Source organism: Trichoderma aggressivum (assembly GCF_033847375.1).
Source record: "Trichoderma aggressivum f. europaeum strain CBS 100526 chromosome Unknown scaffold_006, whole genome shotgun sequence".
NCBI classification, from domain to species: domain Eukaryota; kingdom Fungi; phylum Ascomycota; class Sordariomycetes; order Hypocreales; family Hypocreaceae; genus Trichoderma; species Trichoderma aggressivum.
In genome coordinates this window covers 854,766-876,741 of record NW_026946372.1, presented here as the reverse complement: position 1 = coordinate 876,741, position 21,976 = coordinate 854,766, and the positions used below count along the sequence as shown (strand labels likewise).

At 50.9% G+C, this 21,976-nt stretch overlaps 5 protein-coding genes across 5 annotated transcripts; all 5 read left to right on the top strand.

Annotated features, from left to right (window-relative positions):
• Window positions 1-633: 633 nt before the first annotated feature.
• On the top strand, window positions 634-3,705 carry Triagg1_2504 (uncharacterized protein; the record flags this gene model as incomplete). The annotated part of the gene is made up of 3 exons (XM_062896693.1): window positions 634-832; window positions 910-3,569; window positions 3,634-3,705. The coding sequence occupies 3 exons, from the start codon at window positions 634-636 to the stop codon at window positions 3,703-3,705; spliced, it is 2,931 nt and encodes a 976-aa protein (XP_062758716.1).
• A 1,757-nt stretch (window positions 3,706-5,462) lies between these two features.
• Triagg1_2503 (uncharacterized protein) lies at window positions 5,463-6,823 on the top strand (the record flags this gene model as incomplete). Its single annotated transcript, XM_062896692.1, has 3 exons — window positions 5,463-5,860; window positions 5,966-6,428; window positions 6,488-6,823. The coding sequence occupies 3 exons, from the start codon at window positions 5,463-5,465 to the stop codon at window positions 6,821-6,823; spliced, it is 1,197 nt and encodes a 398-aa protein (XP_062758715.1).
• A 2,899-nt stretch (window positions 6,824-9,722) lies between these two features.
• Window positions 9,723-12,761, top strand: Triagg1_2502 (uncharacterized protein; the record flags this gene model as incomplete). Its single annotated transcript, XM_062896691.1, has 5 exons — window positions 9,723-10,591; window positions 10,643-10,939; window positions 11,007-11,225; window positions 11,272-11,377; window positions 11,712-12,761. 5 exons carry the CDS (start codon window positions 9,723-9,725, stop codon window positions 12,759-12,761), a joined length of 2,541 nt encoding a protein of 846 aa, XP_062758714.1.
• Window positions 12,762-14,202: 1,441 nt separating this feature from the next.
• Triagg1_2501 (uncharacterized protein) lies at window positions 14,203-17,499 on the top strand (the record flags this gene model as incomplete). The annotated part of the gene is made up of 1 exon (XM_062896690.1): window positions 14,203-17,499. The coding sequence occupies one exon, from the start codon at window positions 14,203-14,205 to the stop codon at window positions 17,497-17,499; it is 3,297 nt and encodes a 1,098-aa protein (XP_062758713.1).
• Window positions 17,500-19,181: 1,682 nt separating this feature from the next.
• On the top strand, window positions 19,182-21,254 carry Triagg1_2500 (uncharacterized protein; the record flags this gene model as incomplete). The annotated part of the gene is made up of 3 exons (XM_062896689.1): window positions 19,182-19,381; window positions 19,850-20,652; window positions 20,707-21,254. The coding sequence occupies 3 exons, from the start codon at window positions 19,182-19,184 to the stop codon at window positions 21,252-21,254; spliced, it is 1,551 nt and encodes a 516-aa protein (XP_062758712.1).
• Window positions 21,255-21,976: the final 722 nt, after the last annotated feature.

The following is a 21,976-nucleotide window of genomic DNA, read 5'->3' as shown; positions in this document are numbered from 1 at the left end:
ACCAACGATTTCCAGCGGTTCCCCCCACTATTGACATCAACTTGGCAGCCGTTCTAGTTCGTTAAAGTGTCTCTCCACACTGGCATGTTGCTCGGTAGCAACGGCGCCCCCTTCCCTCCCAGAGCTGGGCAGAGGTCACAAGACACCTAAGCAGCCTTCTCGCCTCTTCCGCCGTCTTCTTGCTTTTTTCACTTTCACTTTCAACTCAACAACAGCAAAAACAAACCACAAAACGGCCTTCAACAACGCCGTTTTTCTCGGTCTGCGTCGACAAGCGTCAACCGCTTGTTGTATCAAAACAACCACTGCTACCCAAAGGTGACACGGAACGCTATTCGGGTTGAACATCAACTTGCGCTTCGACATTAGCCCGGAGATCAGCTCGCTTCTAGACTCCGGATTGGTGGCTCCGCCCTGCAATCAACGAACCCCGAAAGGGCCCTGCAGTCGTTTCTCAACAATCTGTCCTGCCGCCCGTGATTGGACGTTCCGAGTGTATGCAAAAGTCCAGCTAAATAGCCCACAAGCTCCCAATTGCTCGCAACTTTCTGCTTCTCTACCCTCTTGCTCCTCTCCGTTCTTCAACCTCTGTCATTTCGCGGCCCACTCGGACGATCCTCAACTCCGTCCACCATGAGCACGGCCGCCGACGTCTCGGCTGGAGGTGCTGAGCTGCGGCACCGGCAGCTCTACGACGATGCGTCTGAGGGAAGTGGTAGCATCAGCCCCGGTCACCAGTCGCCAATGGAACCGCAGTGCGCTGGCCAGGATCCCCAGGATGGTGACATTGGCAAGCAAAAGAAGACTTTTGGTCGTACACCAGATGGCACAGGTGAGTGATGTGGGAAAATCGCACCGTTTTGGCTCACACAAGCCATGGTACTAACCAATGCCCCTCAATTGGGATAGTATTCGTTGTGCCGACTACGCATGACATGGTCTCACAGCTCCTTGATCCGCGGCAGCCCAAGAACCTTTCAGACGTTATCGTCTTGGCTATTCTGGCATTGCATATCCTAGCGGCATATTTCCTTCCGGCTGGGTATAAGCGCCCCGTATTTGCAGCCGTTTTCCTCTTTTGGAGAGCCTCTTACAATGTTGGCATCGGCATCTTGCTACATATCCAATCCCATCACCGGCGCCTGATTACCTGGGCCCAGCGATGGAAGCTATTCGAGCATCCGAGCACTGGCAATAATCCCCGCCCATGGCTGTACAATCTGCTAAAGCGAGAGCTCGAAGCCAAGATCCCTGAAGACTATGAGTTTGAGAAGGCTCCCATTGAATACAACACCTGGCTCGTCTTCCGAAGGGTTGTTGACCTGATCTTGATGTGTGATTTCGTGTCATACTGTCTGTTCGCCATTGTCTGTGGCCACTCACCAAAGGACGAGAGTATACTTTTCGGAAGCTCTCGTTGGCTTTTGGGCATCACACTGGTCGGTTTCAATCTCTGGGTTAAGCTCGATGCGCATCGCGTTGTCAAGGATTTTGCTTGGTACTGGGGAGATTTCTTCTATCTCATCGATCAGGATCTCACATTCGACGGTGTCTTTGAGATGGCGCCCCACCCCATGTATTCGATTGGTTACGCCGGATACTACGGTATATCGATGATGGCAGCCAGCTACGAGGTGCTCTTCATCTCCATCCTCGCCCATCTTGCCCAGTTTGCGTTCCTCGTGTCGGTGGAAAACCCTCATATCGACAAGATTTACAATCCTCCTGCCCCAAGAGAAAAGACTGGAAACCGAAGCCCAGTCACCCCCACGGTGGCTTTTGATCTTCCGGCAGAAAATACACTCAAGCGATCCAATTCCATCTCGCAGAAGGATATGCCAGCACCTGTACACAATCTCGTTGGGTTGCACAACATGGATCTGTTCCGGGTTCCAGACTGTGTTGTCGTTATTCTGCCCATCTATGTCGCGGCCCTTACTTTTGCGACGCCGGCAACATCCTTCTGGAAAGTAATTTTCGTTGCTCACGCACTTTTGTGGCGGCTATGGTATCACGCTGGCCTCGGCTTCGTGTTGGACCGACAATCTAAATCAAAGATGTGGACTCGCCACTTTCTTAAATATGGCGAGAGTGCTGGAGAAGCCTGGCGCCAATGGAAAGCCATGTACCATATCAGCATGATCATGTGCAACACATCTTTCATTGCAGCTTGTTGGAAGATGTACAACCTTCCGGAAGACTGGGGCTACGGCCTGGTTCTTTTCAAGCACGTGCTTGGAGCTGGCTTGATTGCTCTACAGCTATGGACTGCCTTCAGTGTGTATGATTCCCTCGGCGAATTTGGCTGGTTCTGCGGCGACTTCTTCTTCGACCATGAAGCCAAGCTTACATACACCTCCATCTACCGATTTCTCAACAACCCCGAAAGAGTTTTTGGAACTGCTGGCATCTGGGGTGCTGCTCTCATCACCTGGAGCCGAGGCATTTTCATCACTGCTCTGGTTACGCAAATCTTGAATGTCATGGTCATCGCGTTCGTCGAACGACCTCACATGCAAAAGATTTATGGAAGAAGCATTCGGGAGGAGGCAGGTCTCACCAAATTCATCAAGCGATCATTACCGCCTCCGGTCAAAGTATGGCAGGAAAGCGTGGACAAGGTCCTGGACGACACCTCGCACTTTGTCGAAGAGTTTTTGGACAGTGCCCGCCCCAAGTTTGCTTCTGGTGTCAAAACTATCGTCCGAGACACATCTGCTCTTTTCAACGTAGCACCTGCCCGCCTCACGATTACCAGAATTGCCCCCGACCTCGCCGGACTGGATCCTAAGCAGTATTCACTCACTATTGAGGGAACCCCCTCTCTTCAATCGGCCGTTGACGAAAGAGCCACTGGTAAAGAGAGCTTCTCAGGACGCTTCCCAAAGCTGATCAAGACGAAGACTTTTGAATACGGTGCCCCTCTGCGAGTCAGGTGGCGAGCGCCCGCAAACCACAGCAAAGAAGATTGGATTGGCCTCTACATGGTAACGGATAATCGCCTTCGAGACACGACCGAAGTTTCGTCACTCGGAAGGTGGACACCCACATGCACTGGTGCCTACGATGCTTCGATGGCAAATACTAGCATTACTGTCAAGGAGCACGCCGTGGCCAAAGCTGATCCCTCGGACCCTGATATGATGGAGGGCGAGGTTGTTTTCCAAGGAGATAAGCTATGGTGGACGCAAGGTGTCTATGAGTTTAGATACCACCATGATGGACGTCACACGGTCATGAGCATCTCGGAACCTTTCGAAATCCGCATCAGCAAATTTGACGAAGAAGACGTCGACGTCGACGTTGGTACCAAGGCGTTGTATGCTAAGGCTGTCGAGGAGGCTCTTCTTCCCATTATCCAAAACTGTCTGGATCGTGATGATGATATTGCGCCAAGCACCGTGGATGAGAGCTTCGGCAGTCATGTGGAGCGAGATGGCAAGTACGCCAAGAGAATTGTTTACGCCATCCGGGAGATGTTTGGTGTAGAATTTGCGCCAGCCGTCGTCCTTGCGGACCGGAGCGTGAGGAAACTGGCATGGAGAATCTGTAACGCCAAGGAGGTTTTGGTAAGCCATCGATTCTCTTATTTTGTCTGCCGTCAGGACAAACTAACAATCCTTCTTTGTTTAGGCACCGTACAGCATGTCTCACTCAAAGGGTACTACGACACCAGCAAACGAAGGAACGCCCATGAAAATTTGATGAATTATTTCGGATGCACGGAATACCTGTTGGAATGATATAGATGGCGGCGCAAGATGGACGAAAACTATGATACCAAGAAAGGCGTCAGGATATGAGGTAAAGGTGATAGACACATGTCAATAAAGAAAATTAAATCTATTCAACAGCAATGAAGACGTACAGTGAGTGCTACAAGGTTGCTGGTCGTGCTTTGGTGTCCTACATGCTATGACGCTTGGAGGAGCCGAGGCAGGCAGTGAGGATTGGTGGGAATTCTTCAACGAGAGGTATCGATAGGATGCTCCCAGCTGTCACCGCTCCCCCACAGAATTGTGCCTTGCATGAGATGAGGACGGCTATTCGGATGCCTCCCGCCGAGGCGATATCGAAGAAGATGAATCGCTTGGTGGGGGTCAGTGGAGGGATGAGGTGTCTCTTGCGTGATAACTTGTACTCTATAGTGATGGAGAGGCTGGTAGAAGTTGGGAAGGGGTTTATTGAGATGTAATGTCTTGACGCTAGGTACACATGGATGCCAATGAATTGAATATAGAACATAGGGATTCAGCTATAAAGGGATTTTTCGAATGAGCACGATGTAGCGTAGAGTAGTAGCAGAAGTCTCGACTATGGCTTACACGAGACGAGATGCCGGGACAGGCGGTGCGTTGAAACGGCTAGGGACAAGGCGGCAGTAGCGCTGAGGGACAGGCCCGAATTGAATGCGGGATGCGGGACCGGCGGTGACGGTGACGGGGATGTTTTGTTTTGTTTTGTTTTAGGTTGTGGTGTTTTGTTGACGTGATGTCTTGGCTTCTTTTGATGATGATCATGGACGGGGTTTCTTTCCGTTTAGCTTTGGATTCTATAGAGTTGGCTGTTTGTGAAGGAGGAGCATCAGGTAGATACAGTATGTTTGATATTCGGTGAGCCTGTAATGGTCCAATTGTTCAACGCTGGCAAGACACACACATCCAAGGTTAGGTCCAGAAGCCCGAGCTGACTGACATCTGGATGCCATCTAGGCTCGGATCGATTTGTCTCGTCCCAAGATCCACACTCTCCGCAGAGGCTGACAGAATTGGGCCGCCTGTATCCTTGGCAATACGCGACTGTTGGTAGAAAAAACTTGACCAGCTTTGGGCCGCCTCAAGGGTGTTACGTCGCATGCCAACGCTGAAGCTATACCTCCGTACAATCTCCGCAGATTGCCAGGCGAGAAGACAGACGGGACAAGATGCTTCCGTGTGAAAAGAAGATGAATAGGGCGTCCAGCTTTCAGCCCCCCAAATAATGTAGGTCCCCTTCATGTTCTTGCCCCCCACCTTGTCAGCGGCTTTCGAGCTGATTGTTCCTCCTTCCCAGTTAGGCAGCCGATGTCACTGTAACAATGCCTATTCGTCATCAGGGGATTCCCGCGATGTTTCCTGGAGTCACGGATATTCCGTCGATACCATGTAATTTCTGCATGCAGGCTGTCGTTTTTCAGCAGGCCAAGATCTGCGGTGTGTAGCTGACAGTGTTGGGGTAACGAAAAGCTGCGAATCAATTGGGGGGACTTGTGTTGTATGATCGTCTCTCATACCCTGTACGAGTACGCGGGGAGAAGCTCAATGCCGATCTTATAAATAGTGCCGGGACGTGTCTCAGATTATTCCGCCCTTTCTGTTTCTTGTTCTTTTCTGTTGCAAGCTCGCTTCATTTAGAATCTTGTCCCCAGTCCATTGCCTTTGTCTTCGCATTTGCCAATTGAGCTCACAGCATCGTCTTACACAATGCCTAGCCGCCGCAGCAACCTCCAGAAGAGCCTCGCCGCAACGCTGTTGTGCGCAGGTAACCTTGCCTCCGCCGGCCTGGTCTACGTCTCTTCGTACTCCCAGACCGTCACGACGCTCAACTACACGCATGGCCAGAACACGGGCATCCAGAAGCTGAGCCCCGTCGCCGTGTCCCAGGCCTGCTCTGACAACCCTACGTGGCTGACTCTGGACTCGCCCGACTCCATCCTGTACTGCCTCAACGAGGGCCTGAACACGCCCCATGGTGCTCTAACTGCCTTCAAGACATCTCCTGGCGGCACTCTGCAGAAGCTTGGCTCGATCAGCACCGCCAATGGCCCTGTGAGCGGCGTTGTGTTTGGTAACAACCGCCACGGTCTGGCTTTGGCTCACTAGTAAGTTTGCATTAGCTGAGTGATTCGGTCCACTAGTTTGGGGGACGGATGTGTAAATAAATAAATAAAAATCAACACGGAAAGCTAACCATGGTTTCTTTGCAGTGGTGGCTCTGCCTTCACCACCTATGACGTCTCCAACCCCAGCAAGCTGAAGCTCCTTCAAACCAAGAACTTCAAGCTGACCGGCCCTCCCACCGACCCTTCTCGTCAAGATGCCCCTCACCCTCACGAGGCGGTCCTCGACCCCACGGGCAAGTTCTTGCTCGTCCCTGACCTGGGCATGGATCTCATCCACCTCTACTCCTTCGACCCCAACACCTTGGCTCTCAAGGACATCACGCCCGTCAACGTCAAGCCTGGCTCTGGTCCTCGACACATTACCTTTGTCGTCAAGGGCAGCAAGACGTTTGCCTACCTCGTCACTGAGCTGGGCAACACCATCATTGGATATAACGTTACTTATCCCAATGGTCAGATCAAGCTGACCGAGATCTTCAACATCCCCAGCCACGGCGCAGGCCCAGCTGAGCCCAGCAGCTATGCCGCTTCCGAGGTTGTTGTTTCTGTAAGTTGAATGATTCCACGCCAAGCTTCAAAGAGTCTAAGCTAATACGCACCTCCCAGCCCGATTCCAACTACCTCATTGTCTCTTCCCGCGCAGAGAACAGCACCACCATCCCCGATTTCGACAACCCTTCAGTCACCATCCCCTCCGACCCTCTCATCAACTTCAAGATTGACGCAACCACTGGCCAGCTCCAGGTCCTGCAGGTCGTTCCCGCTGGCGGCCAGTTCCCCCGCCAGTTCTCCATCAACAAGGAGGGCAACCTGCTCGCCGTTGGCCTGCAGGATGACGGCCGCGTTGTCTTTGTCGACCGTTCCCCCGACACTGGCCTGCTTGGCGGCTTTGTGGCGTATGCGGATATCGCTGGTCAGATTACCGCGGCCGTCTTTGCGTAGAGGATGGCCATCTACGAGGCTATGATCGATTCAGCTTGTTCGATTTCTGATGTGATGTAATGATGGAATGAGCTTTGTGTATATGACTCACTGTATATAGCTTATAATTGAGTAAAAGAAAACCTGTTATTCCGCCATGTATTGTCTTGGACAAGATAAAATCTGTGACATCAACGCCTTCACAAAATGGTATGCTCAGACTGCGCGTCTACGCAAGTTGCCATGTCGCCCGGCCAATCAGTGTCTGTATAAAGTCTTCATTCCCATCTGATTCTAGCGTCATTGCTCCTCTCGCTACAAGACATCCAAGAGGGCATTAGTCACGATACTCTTGTAGCACGTGAAATGACGTTGCACTGAGATGTCTTTGGAGGATGCACGACTGTGTCTTCATCAGTCTTCGTGAAACTACCTTGCGTGTATGCGCCGGAAGCACTACTGCATATTCATGTAGACAGGCACAAGCGCATGCACGTAGGGTATGGCACTACATACGTACCTCTGTCGATACTGGATATCATACACCCAAACTTTGGTGTGTATGGCCAATCCGGCGGCTAAAGGGGATGCGTGATTCGGTCCGACCCACCAATTGTTACTCGAGTCTCGAAGTCATTGGTGAGATTCTTGATTGCAATACCGTAGTTATTTGGATAAATCATTATCTTCGTACCTAGATGCGACCTGAGCATTTCACGGTTAGTATTAGACGAATGAGGTTTAGGGTTTCTCTCCCATCTCCTTGTGAAGTGGCCTTGGGTCGAAAAGGATGCCTGGTGGCGCTTTGCAGATTTTACCATTTCTGGCAATGTACCTTGGCAATACCACCGATGCCACCTCTTACACACTGCAGCTTGCAGGCCGCTAATGCTCTCTCGCCATTGCAACGCCAATGGCCAGGAGAAGCTTTTCACGTATGTCGAAGACCAGAGTTGCTTTCCCATGCACCTCATGATGGGAGTCTCCGATTCTCTTATAACCAGGGCAACCTTGATCTAAATCCGCGCCGTGGCTTCGGCACCGGATCCCAAGCCCAGGCCGCAAAAGTGCATTCTTTGTACCCGCCGGTGGAGGCAACGGCCCGGGCGAGGGACGCCGCAAAGGGGGCCGAGCCGCAGACTAGCTTGAAGCCCGGTGATTCGACAGCCCAATCTCCACGTGAGGGCGTCGAGTGTGTCTCATGAGGAGCTGCAGGGAGGAGTCAGAGGCAGCCTGAGGAGAGAACTGGGTGTGAGGCAGAGAGCACTGACAGGGGCCGAGAGTCAGGTCATGCTGCCGGCACAGCCTAGAGAGAGTCACGAGCCGCCTGTCTGGTGGATGATTCGAGGAGAGGCCGATGAGGAGACGCAGTCGAGATGCAGGCCAGAGGTACCTGGCAAAGACAGCACAGTGCAGTGTGTTCATGCATTCGCTACTCGCTTCCGCCAGAGTGTCTAGCGGCTTATGCAAGGTGAAGTGTGCGCGCTTCATCCATCGCATGCATCTTGCTTGGGGTTTGGTGATAATGCAAGAAAACTGGTGCCAGTAGAAGATCGAGGCTGCTGGGATATTGATTGTGAGTTGTATCTTGTGAGTTGTATCGTATCCCAGTACTTTGTACCTAGTACTAAAGTACTCGGTACACCAAAATATTACGAGCCTTGATGGGCAAGCACGGAATTCCTTGGGCTGGCAGGCAGCACCTTCCCATCGCCTTCCCCTCCAACCCCACACGTGATGTTTGTTTCGCCAGCCTGCTTGCTTGACCACAATAATGCCAACCACCACCATTTGATTTTCTTCATCTCTTCCATTCTCCTCAAGCACAAAGACGCCCTTTTCTCTTTTGCCTTTTGAATTCCCAATCTGCAGCGTGCATCTCCTCCCCCTTGCATTGAGAAAACTGCTCAAGTTACACGCGCTGTCTAGCCCCAAGGTCTTCCAGGGCCCCCAACTTTTGTCACTTCATCCCACTCGACTACATTTTTCTCCCCTCTTTTTGCGCAGCAAGCGCCGGCTTAAGTCTGCTGCATCCTTTGTTTGGTGCGTGTTTCGCAGACGCAGGTTCCGTGTCCCCGTTTCCAAAGCGGACAAGAATTCACGCTTCAGCCGCCACGTCCATCAAGCATCTAAAGCGCCGGCTTATCTGGGGGCCTTGACTCCTTCTTCCCCAGGCGCATCCTCCAGGCCAGAGTCCCCTTGCACGACAAAACCTGCGAGGGCGAAGGCGGGCCAGTGAAACACACGCCCAAAGTCCTAGCAGCCCAATCTGCTACTTCTACGGAGTACTACCACGCAAGGCAGCATTTCCCTTGCCGCGGCTTTTTTTTCTCTCTTCTTCTTCTTCTTTTCTTCTTGTCGTCCTCCCTTTACCTTCTCCATTCCTCTGTTCCTGATTTCTCGTGTACTTTCCATCTCCAGTCCAGCGGCATCTCTCTCTTTCCTCCTCCCGAGTGCCTCTTTGGCGTCTTGACAAACGGCGTTCTCGCAAAGGTGGTCATGCACGTCGTGACCCCTCAACTCCAATCAGAGTATTGTGGGATGCAATAGTCGGTGCAGCGTGGACGTTCCTGACTGGCCCACGAGGCTGCGATCGCTCCTGCATAACCCGACTGCACCATCTTTTTCTTCTTCTAATCCCCCTCTCTTGTCCCGCCCCTTGATACAGCTCAGAGCGAGCCAAAGGGTTACTCGTTGGATTGAGTGCCCTTTTCGTGCTCTGTCTTCGTGAGTGTGCGTACGCGCCTTGATTCACACCCATTTTTTTCTTCTCTTTTTCCCCGCCGCTGTCTGTGCGCGGTAGCCGAGTCAAGTCCAACGCTGCTGTCTGTGGTGGTGAGCAGATAAAGACATAAGAATAAGCACAACGGGAGAGTCGAACGCTGAATTAGACGTCACTCTTCTTTCCAAGTCAGACAATATGCGGTTGGAATCGAGTCGAGATCCTGGTCCTGCCACTGTCCGCTCTGGACGACGGAAACTCAGACCTGGCGAACCAAGCGATTGGAATCAAAAGGCCAACGATGCAGCTCCGCAGCCTCACACCCGTGGTACAGTCCAAATACAACGACGTCTGGACCTGGCAACAGCGCCGCCGCCGCAGCTGACGATGCGCAGAAGGGAGTCCAACAATGCCAAAGGTGTAGACGCCACTCCCACCGTACCTGCAACTGCTGCTGATGCTGTTGCTGCCGCCGCCGCCGCTGCGAATGGTGGCCGCTCCAACATTCCACCATGGCAACCGGGGCTTGCTAGGGCTGCTTCGGATGCCTACCGTCGCCCAAAGGGCACACTGATGGACTCGTACGATGGAGAGGATGAGTCTGCCAACGAGCAACCTTCGCGCCGTACAAGGAGGAACTCTTCGCCCCCAAACCACCCTCGTCGCAGACTAATGCCTGGAGCATATTCCGAGCCCTCGACACACAGATCGGCGAGCGTCTCATCGTATGGCGGCGATGAAGATGACGATCATGGCCTCGAGGTGGAGGAGATACCAGCTGACGGTTCGTCACGCCACAGCAGACACCACCTGTCCAGCCGTGATGAGTATCTCGATTCCTCAAGCGATAGAAACCGTTATCGAAAGAGATTTACACCACGACGGTATTACTCTGACGACGAGCGGGACTCTGACCCTCCGCTTTCGGCCAGTGATGTGCCTTCTACTTCGCATACACGAGAATCCTCCAGGGTCCGTGAGAGGAGCATGTCAGCCCATAAGGCTCAGCGCTATCAGTTGACGCATGTCATTGAAGGTTCACGGCCACCTGTTGCATCGAGAAAAAGGTTTGTTCTCTTCAGAACCTTGCTTTTGTGAATCCAAATTGACAAACTTAGCTCCAATAATAAGTTGGCCAGACGGGCAACATCAACTGGACGAGACGGTGCAGGTTATAGATCGGCAGAATCAGCCTACGAGGATCGAGATCCTAGAAGATCATTTACCATGCGATCTGCTCGTAGCCTCAACGGCTCGACTTCAGGACCCGCTCGTATCTTGGGAAATATTTTTGGCAATGCCGCTTCTGGGCCCATTTCTCGGCCTGCTTCCAGGCCGGCCTCCAGGTCCAGACCTTCATCGCCAGACAAATTCTTCAAACTTGAAAAGCAAAGCAAGATGGAGAAAAGAAAAGGGTAAGACATGAACAAACCGTCTCAATTTTTTTTGGTAGAGTGGAAATTAAATTCTAACTTGCACAAGGATTGAATGCGTCATATGTATGGAGGACACTCCGTCGTCAAAGGGAGCGGACCTGAAGTGCGGCCACCGAATGTGCAATGCCTGCATGAAGCGCAACTTTGAAATGTCGATTCACGATCCGCAGCATATGCCACCACGCTGCTGCACAAAAAGTCATATCCCACTCAAACATGTGGATAAGCTATTCGACAATGATTTCAAGAGGACTTGGAACCGCAAGTTTGCAGAATATTCAACTGGGAACCGAGTCTATTGCCCATCAAAGCGCTGTGGTGAATGGATCAAGCCAACCAGCTTTTATCGAGGAGAAGATGGTAGAAGAGTCGCTCGCTGTGGTCGTTGCAAGACCAAAGTTTGTCCAAAATGCAGCGGTAAATGGCACAACTCTACTGAATGTCCACGTGACGAAGAAACGAACAGATTTCTCGATCAGGCAAAGGAGGAGGGTTGGAAGAGATGTTATAAGTGTAAATCAATGGTTGAACTCAAAGAAGGATGCAACCATATGACCTGGTAAGCTGGCCGTTCCTTTGCTTCTCGCTGTCCTACCACATGGGTCCCTATGTTTACTAACACTGAATGAATAAAAAAAGCCGATGCGGAGCTGAATTCTGTATGATATGCGGCACCAAATGGAAAAGTTGCAGCTGCCCATGGTTTAACTACGAGAATGGAACCAATCCATGGGAAAACAACCAAATTCAGGATTTGAACATTCCCACTGAAGACCTGAGGAAGATTCTCCGGGTCAACAGGCCGAATTCCATGGAAGAACTGCGATCTTACTCAAGGCCCACTTCCTCGATGCCCGCAACAAGACCGAAACCTCAGGTTTACGACGAGGAGATGCACCTTCGCCGGCTCCAAGAGCAGCGTGATGCCGATTTTGCAAGGAGACTACAGGTCTCGGATGAGCATGAGGATGAGTACGAAGATGATCGCGACCATGATCATGACCGTGATCGTGATCGTAACCGAGATCGTAACCGAGATCGAAAGCGTGATCGCGATCGTGGTCGAGACCGTGATTGGGAGCGAGAACGAGAGCGCGAAAACCCATTTGCTCCCATCACTCCTGAGAAAGATGAGGAGGAGGTGGATTTTGGGCTCAACAGCAGCAAGCATCACCCGATGGAGGATTACAGACGAACAAGCTTGCCAACCTTACCTACCGCAGCCTCAGCCACACAGCCGCAGCCGCCTTACAACAGCTACGTTTCTGGAGTCAACCGTGCCAGGGGTCCGCAGCGCAGTGGCTCAATGGAGCAGCGTCTAGCTGATAGGTTGTCAGAGAACCGCCCAGGACGCCAGTCGAGAGGGCCATCTCCTCCAGCGCCAGCCATGCGACCCCATGTACTGCATCCAAGAGATGCAACCATTGGGCACGCTCCAGATATGGGAGTCGGTATGGCTCTTGGCGCGATGGGAAGAGGTTCTATGCCACCACCGCCAGCTTATGCCCCCGTACCGGCGATGCCCTCGCCTGGATTGATGAGGCCGAATCCCTTTGGAGGAGACGCGTACTACGATAATGCGTACACCACCACGCCAAGATCAGTTCACGATCCGTATTACTATGGCGTGGAGACGGCTGAAACCGAGCTTCCCTCTCCCCGTCGCAGATCACGGCGCAGTGGGGATGAGCGCGAGAGGCCCAAGTCATCGACTTTGGCAGGGTTGACGGGGTATGGCCGAGGTGCGCATCGGGTGTCCGAGTGGAGGGCTTTTGTTGAGCCAGGATTTCCTGATGAATAATGACTAGTATTTTGAATAGGTAACTCACTACTATGTAAAGGTTCCAAGTAGGTAAGACTGAGATTGACTGGTTACTGAATGCTTGGGGCACCTATCAATAGTTTCAACTATTTCATGTATTTTGAATAGCCTTGGAAAAGGCAAATCAGATGTGATGTCTTGCAGCATAAATCTCTATAAGAAGAATAAACAAGCAGCGAGACCCACTACCCAATCCAGACGTCCCCTTTTGAAAGACTTCATTTTAGACTACTAGGTAGGTAGGTACAGGTACTAATAGCAGTCCCATGGTATTGCGCCAGAAAGCCGGGATAGCGCAGAAACACTGTGTCTTCCATTCACATGCCAATCTGAACAAACAATGCCAGGTCGCGTGACGCCACAGACGCCCAGATGGAATCAAAACGAGCCTCGTACCGGATACCCTACTTGGGCGTGAGTGGCTAAATAAAGACCTAGAGCGAGGGCGTTTCTAGCACGCTAAAATCCGAGAAACGAAACGATATGCTATAAAGGGGGGCTTTCGATTTGCGATGACGGCAGCTACGGTGTCACTCACAGCAGCAGTGCGGCCCTTTTTGGGGAGACTCGACAGCGCCGTCATGCAAGTACTAAGCGTCATATGCTGGAGAGGGTCGAATCCATCGATTCATTCATGCAACGGGGAAACGGGCTTCCCGACAGATCCGTTTCTTTGGGACACTGGCATCACTTCGTATCTCAGTAGTATAAAAGCGTACCTAGTAGCGAATGGCCGTCTTTAAGGAGTGAGGTTACGTATGTACCTGGTACCGGCGCAGGGCGAAATCTATACGAGTCCCGAGTCCCAGATACTGACGTGTACGGGTACCGCGTACCACGTACCACGTACTCCGTTCCCCGTCCGCCGGTACCGTCGCCCTGCACAGCACATGCCGCCGCCAGCCTAGGTAACTACAGGTATAATCCTGTTTCTTTTATTCGCAACTTCAATGCAGAGTGCGGATACGCCACTCTCAATCTCCTATCAACCCACCTCCAAACCATTCCCTTTTTTTTCTTCTCTTCCCTAGCAATTCACCCATGCACAACTTTAAATTACCCTTCAAATGAGCGTTCGACCTGTTGACCTGTGCATTGTCATATCGTTTCGCAAAGGGTGCCGGGGTAGAGGATAATGTAGACGTTTAATACGTCGGAATTCCAACACTCCACTGCCCTTCCGTCGTTGGAGCTGCTACATCTTGCCTCTCCTCTCCTTTCCTCCACTCCATTTCCAGCTCGAGCCTACAGGAGCCCATTGAGAACCGCGTTGCAGTCGCCAGGTCTCTTTGGATATATATATATACGAAACGAGACCGGACGAACGATCGAACGAGCGAAACGAGCGACACACGCAGCTCAAGGCTGACGCAACTGCATCAGAGCGGCGGGGCCTTGCGCCGCCTGGAAGCCGAGAAAGATGCTTCTCATCCACCAGACTGGCAGCGTCAAGATTGGCGAGGTTGTCCGCTATACCGTCACCTACGCTCCCTCTCAGGACCGCATCCTGCCGTCGCCAGAGCGGCTGTATGTGCGCATACGTAACACGTCCAACATTGCCCTGCGAGCGGCCTTTGTCCACGGCCCGTATACCCTGAGCGTGGCGACGTATCCTGCCAAGTTCAACCCCAACGAAAAGTTCCCCAGCCCGCGCCGCTATGGCGTCCCCGAGTTCGAGCCGATGCTCAAGGCCGGAGGTTCGTGGGAGTGTCAGCTTGTCGTGCCGGAAGACATACGGCAGGCGGCGGGGACGGGAAGCCATGGCACGTTTGGCAACGGCCCGGAGCACGATTCCGAGAGCGTGAGCTGGATCATCGAGATCTCGTCACAGGTCATCTTCTCTACATCGGCGGCGGTGGGATACGAGCTTCTGGTGGCGAGAGAACAGAAATCATTGAGCCTGAGCTCCTCCGTCCCGGTGGTAGGCGGCCAGGCCCAGGTACCACAGCCGGGAAAGCTAGTGGACCATCAGCAGAGCATTGGAGCCAAGGACGGGCATCATCCGGGACAGCCTCGCGGGGTCTTTTCGAGAGCGGTACTTGTCAAGGTAGAAGACACGGCGACTCTGTGGAACACGCCCCGGTTGCCGGTGTGGGACGATGCTGGCGACAAGAGGATTGAGGAACGGCCTACTGCCGACGAACCAGTGGAGAGCATGGTTAAGACCGGCGATGCGGAAACCGAAGACGAGCCGCTCCCACGGAAGCAAAAGAAGATTCACCTTGTCATTCTAACGCATGGATTGCATAGTAACTTGGGCGCCGATATGCTCTTCATGAAAGAGAGCATCGATGCTGCTGCGAAGCAGGCCAAGATTGATGCCAAGGCGAGAAGAGCAAAGCAGCGTGCAGAGGCCGACGCTACTACCGACAACGGCAGCAAGGCAAAAGACGGTGCTTCTTCGACAGGAAGCGAAGATGATGACGAGGATGAAGACGAAGAAGTCATTGTGCGAGGATATTCCGGAAACGCCACCAAGACGGAGAAGGGAATCAAGTACCTTGGCAAAAGGCTAGCGAGATATGTCCTCTCCATGACCTACCCGGACCAGCCATTCTTACCGATAGGAGGAAAAGGCGCTTTCGAAGGGTTTGCCCACGGGCTGGGCGATCAGGGGGCGCACGACTTTATGCAGGCTCACAAAAACAGCACCATCGTCAAGGCCGCCGACTCGGAGGGAGCGCCAGACCACAAACTAATCCGGAGACCTTACAAGGTCACGAGCATCAGCTTCATTGCGCACTCATTGGGCGGCCTTGTGCAGACCTACGCTATTGCATATATACAAAAGCATTCACCACGGTTCTTCGACCTGATAAAACCTATTAATTTCATCGCACTGGCCACGCCCTTCTTGGGCTTGAGCAACGAAAACCCTCTCTACGTCAAGTTTGCGCTCGATTTTGGCCTCGTGGGGAGGACGGGGCAGGATTTAGGCCTGACGTGGAGAGCACCGACGATTGCACGAAGCGGTTGGGGTGCCATTGTGAGCAACCTGGGCGAATCTGCTCACAAGAAAGTCTATGGCGAATCGCAGCCCGAGTCCAAGCCTCTGTTACGAATCTTACCCTCGGGGCCGGCTCACAACGCCCTCAAGAAATTTCGAAATCGAACAGTCTACTCCAACGTGGTCAACGATGGCATCGTTCCGCTGCGCACAAGTTGCCTGTTGTTCTTGGACTGGCAGGGTCTAGGCCGCGTTGGCAAAGCAAGGAGAGATGCCGGTCTCGTCGAGACGGTTGTAGGCTTTGGATGGGCCGAGCTCACAGGTGCCAACATGGGATCATCGCGGCAGAAGCTGCAGATTCCTCCGGATGACATTGAGACCGACTCGGGTGCTACGACCCCTAATGGTGATGGTAGCAATAGCAACAGCCATCAGGTGCCGCAGCCATCCAACGATGCTCTCGCCGAAGACGACCGGGCTAGCTTACGCTCCGTTCCAGCGGTATTTCCAGATGAGCCACTGGAAAGCCCAGGAGATAACCTGCTTCACACTCCGCTCACCGGATTCTTTAATTTATTTAGGAGCAACGACCCTCCAAAAGAGCAACCCGTGACGGAGAAGCAGAAGAAGATATTGCGCAGGAGCCAGACACTTAAGAACGGTGGAGATGCTTCCAGCACTGCCGACAGCTCCAATTCGTCAGAAACGGGCAAACGTTCCGGCAAGGCAACTGCAGGGCACGAGCTTGAGAATGATATAGATGGCCTGACAGCACCGCCCAGGACCACGTTCTTTGAATCTGCCGGAGACCTGCTCAATCCCAAGATTCCAGATGTGGAGTGGCTCGTTGATCCGTCGAAGAGGCCACGGACAATCTTTCATGACCGAGTGTATCATCCGACAGACATCCCCGCGCCACCCTTGAAGAAGCGGACGCCCTCTGCGCTTAGTAAAATGAAGCTCAAGTCCTCGTCTTCGTCGCTGCTCTCGCCCGGCGGCAGCGGCTCATCAACGCCGCATTCAGGGATCAACCACGAAGACTCAATGACATCGGCAAAAGACTACGACGACACTGCACATACGGGTCCTGAAAAGCAGCCTAACGAGGTTGTTGACGGCTCGAGCATGCGTGTTGAGGAAAAGATTTCGCGCGGATACCACAAGGATTTGTCTTGGCGCAAGGTGCTTGTCAAGCTGGAACCAGACGCCCACAACAACATCTTCGTACGCCGCATGTTTGCCAACGCTTACGGTTGGCCGGTCGTCAAGCACTTGGTTGATGCTCACTTTAGCGACTCGGCCGTTTCACGATTACGCACCGAGGACGAGTACATGGGCGAGCGGGCTTTGGACATTGGTCAACCCCCTGGCGCGGACGGTCGCGAGACGAAAACGGTGTCTATGCAGCAAGCCCGCGGTCTTGCTCCGGAGCCGACAAATGCGAGCGAGGCTCGGGAGGCTCTCGACGAAGTGCCTCCCCTGCCAAGGACGCAAGATACCGATCGATCCTCCATGAACCACAGTCATCAGGGCGATAGAGGAGATTCAATGTCGTGGAGTGAGCGCGATTGGGCGAGTAGCGAGAATGAGGATGATTTTGACTCTATTCATGATGCCGCGGGCGACAAGAAGCTGGATAAACCAAAGGAGAGTCAAGGCGGGAGACTAAGTCCTTCATCATGGAACTGGACGGAGAAGATTGTTGGCAAGGGGGCTATGAAGGCGAGAAGCAAGAGTCCGACGAAAACGACGGCAGGAGGGTCTCTGTGAGGAAAGGTGACGTTTTACACATTACGCAGGAGAAGCAGCGAAAACATTCCCTCTGAGTACGATACGATATAATACATGGCATTGGCATCCTTTGGTATAGGTAGTAGACGGTAGATGCGGGATGGGTGGCAATTGGTGCTTTGGAGATATACAATACATTTCAGGTTACTACATTTGGGCGAGTCTTGTTGGATGATGTTTGTGAGGAGGAAACCATCTGTTTGTTTGCCAGACAATGAAAGGTAACTAAACTCGCGCATCAATCGACGTGTTGGAGATGTCGAGATATCGAAAAGAAGGGCAAAACAAAACATACAGCAGCCGGCGTTCACCGATGGTCTCCCACTCAACTACTAATCTGCCGGTTAGTGGGCTTGTCTCTGGGGGAGTAGATGGGGCTTCCACCATGATCTTGAACCTAAACCGAGGTTTGGCTATTTCAGCGCCGTTAAGAGCACACGGTTTTGTGTCTGTTCCGCCTGGGCTGTACTGCTTGTATTACGCATTCAATATATGTATAATAAAGGGCATATACAGAGAGATATCCTAAAGACTAATATATACAAGAAAAGAACTCAAGATAGCAAGAGAAGTCAAAAAAATAAGGCTCAAACGGGCATCATGTCAAAGCGATTCTAAAGTTGGTTCTAACAGTGACCTTTCTTGGTATACATGGGAAATGTCTCAGGATGCGTGCTCTCATGGGGATAAAGAGTTTGGGGTCCAGGGCAGAGAGTAATATATAGGATGAGCCATTACTAAAGTCTATCTTATTGTGGAAAGCTCTATCAAGTTGAATGGATAACGCAGTCTCCATTATAACCGCGCCGCCCAAGGCAGGCAATAACATTGATTGGGGTTCGCTTTTGGAGTTTTATATGTGCAGTACCTAGATATCTACAGAGATAACCTTGAACGAACATGCTAAGCTCATAGGTAGCCAGAAGCAGTTAGACCGGACCTTCACTTACCGCTCTATAGTTAAAGTGAGTAGCCAGAAGTCTGCGGCCACACCACAGTGCGCTACCCTAATACACAAAACACATACTTTTTGAAATTTGATATTTAATTCTATAAATATAAGAATACGCTGAAAACCTCATATAATAACAAAAAAATTACATTAAGCTTACGCAAATATTTTTAGTTTTTTATTTTTATATAAATAGAAGCTGAGTGGGGGATTAAACTGCAGATTAAAAAAATGGACTTTTTCCCTAGAAAAAACAGTGTGGAGAAGATTGTAACAGCAATTGGAAAGGGTGCCAATTGAGCCAATAATCAAAAAGATCAGCAATACTAGCACTTTGTGCTAGGATTCCCTCTACAACAGCCTATATAATAGGTAACAGATTACAGCGCCCTTCAGGGCCTATAATCCCGTTACAAAGATGCAATACATAGACCCCCCCTTATAAGCTTCATATAGTAAATACATGAAAAATATTTCAGCATAAGATATTTATATAAATAAATTACTTACATGTATTTTTATTTATTATTTTTAGGTTATATTAGCGTTTATTTCTAAGGTTTAAAATATAGTAATTTTTTGATTCTGGGTGGCGCACGGTGACATGGTCGCAGACTTTTGTCCACTAACTGTACTTGTATTAGTAAGGAGACATCACGTCAGCTTCGAGGTAAGCAGTTAACCGATCTTTAGCCGGCTACCTAAGAAAATGGTCCACGTGACTAAAACACTTCTCTTTGGTTACCTGCAATGCGCGATTACTATCAACATCCTGACAGCTGTTTATCACGTCACCTACTACACGCGTTTCATCATGGACAATGCTGCTATCACACCCGGCAAACCAGATGTTACATACGATGAAGACGATGGTTACTCAACAACACAACCCCATTCCTCCTCCCCCGGGTTAGTGAAATAGCCCTCGTGCTGTCCTTGATAATATTGCTCGGTGACTGTTGTCTGCGAAACTAGTTCAGGAGATGACGATACCTTCTAAACGACCTTCTTGGGAAGCGCGTTAAAGGTGAATGATTTGCAAACTTTATCGGTGGACAGTAGAGTCGAGGTTGTTACATCAACGTATATCCTTGGTGAACTTCAACCTCCTCCCGTCTTTCGCTATTGTTGGTACATTATTCGAAGTTCGGGAACTATGTCTGGGGCGATTATAGTCGAGTCGAGGTTGTTGCATCAATGTATACCCTTGGTGACCTTCAACCTCCTCCTATCGCCACCGTTGCCAGTACATCATTCGAAGTAATCCTATCGAGAGACGTCGGGGAATCTTATTCCGCCCTTACTACGCCCTTATCAATACATTGGCATAGTCTCTTCTGCAGAATACTGCAAGCTGCTAACGTGCCCCTGTTCTAGAAAGACCGCTGCTTTCAAACATGTTGAAAGCGACGAAGATTATATTGACAATGTTTCTGATGTGAACAGCACTGAAAGTGACGATGACGAGGCGACGATTGTTACGGCCGAAAGTGAAACTCATAAAAACGCGCCTTTGATTAAGGGCTCTTATGACGTCTGTAAGATCACTTGGAAGGATACTCATGGGGGACGGAAACGAGTGAAAGAAGTTCAACAGACCTACCTCAATGTATACGTGAACACCTCAGCCAATACAGCAATGTTCTCGCTTTCTACATACGTTACCCTCAAAGGCAGCAGGCGCAAAAGCAATAAGCAACGCATCTATTTGCTCATGCCTCCCGAGCGGATTCACGCCATAACTGTGTTCTCTAATAGGCGATCCACTGTGTCGGGCTTCCCCATTTCTAATAATCATGCACTGCATTTCTCCTTGACACAAGGGCCTGATTGTGTCGGTCCTGAAGATCGCCATATAGCTTCCAAACGTACAACACAAGAGCAGCTGGCTTTCATGCAACATCTTTCCATGGCTACCCAGCTTACTTTTTATCTTGCCAGTTCTGATACTGTCACACGAGGACGGCAAGACTTTGAGCGACTTGCGACCATATTTTCCCTCAAGAATACCAAAAATCGACCACGCAAGGATAAAAAGGTTGGGAATCTCGCCACGCTGTATGCTGGTAAGGGAGGCAAGGTCATTAGTGAGAATGATGATGTTGTGCATGCTGGAGCAAGCCCACCAAGCCCACCACCATATACCAGCGCCGTTCTCCGTTCTCCATTGGCACGTTCAAGTAAGCATTAGGTATCTTTTGTCACAATATTCTGGGCGAAGCTGACTGTGGAAGAAAAACGCAGACTCGACCCCAGCGAACGCCCCGAACTCGATATTAATGATGAGAGCCCTCTAATGCTAATGTCTTTACTTCGTGGCATTCATACTCGCCTTGATGATATCGAAAAACAATTCAAAACTCGCCTTGATGATATTGAAAACCAATCCAACACTCGCCATAATGATCTAAAAAACCAACTGGAAACTCGCCTTGATGGCATTGAAAATCAATTGGAAGCTCGCTTGAACTCGTTACAGGAGTCTATTGGACAGATCAAAAATACAGAGGAGAACCCAGGTACTGTTTATACCCCGTGTCGGTATGATTCAACAGAGAGGGACTTTCTTCTGCAAGCGGTAGATGAAAGGTATGAAGAGCATTTTGACGCGTTTCAGGTAAAGTCTTACGAGGCAAATGAGGACCTGGAAAAAGAACGTGATGATGGGGTAACTGCAATTAGAGAAGAGGTTAAAGAGGCTACATCGGATCTTCACGACACAGTAGCGTCTTTTCGGGAGGTGTTGCAAAATGCAAGCGATGCTCTTAAACAATTTTCCTAAACAATTTCCAGTTACAGTTCGTCTAGGACACTCTCAAAGTGAAACTTTTTCTTTCCATGAATACCCAGTATTCACCGTTCACTTTGCTACTGCCTATGCGATAGAATTGACCGCGTGAACATGCATACGTACGGTTTCATTATATTCAATTTGCCTTGTATCTCATTACACACGTAGATAATGTAGCCGACATGCCTATTTACGGGAGAGCGACATTCTGTTCTTAATGCAGAAAATCTCAAACGACCATTGCTTGGATTATAATGGTAAGAATGGCAAAAGCGGTGGTGATTCAGAGAGGCACGACGCGATTCGAAATAGAATCGCTTAGTGCTAGGGTCGCTGGACTTTCCGGGAGGCTTTGCCCGAGATATTGTTGGATGAATGCTAATATTAAGCTGTGCGGTGCGATGACATTCTCTATATTCGCTCCTAGCCGATTCAAAGCTGTGGTCTGTTGACTGCCACCACGTGTATGGCTTCAATGTTAGTATTTGAGACAGGCAACTTAAAGTCCGAACTTGTAGCCCATAATGCGCTGGAGGCTGTGGCCCGACAAGTCAGGCGTCGCAGCTGTTTGTTACATTATTCAGAGGGAACCCTCATGGCGGCCTTGGTTCTGATGGACCTCTTCTTGTTTGTATAACATCCATGGCGGCATTGCCTCTGCAGGGCTGAACTGTATGTATGTAGATCACTCATGCATGAATGACTGTTTATAT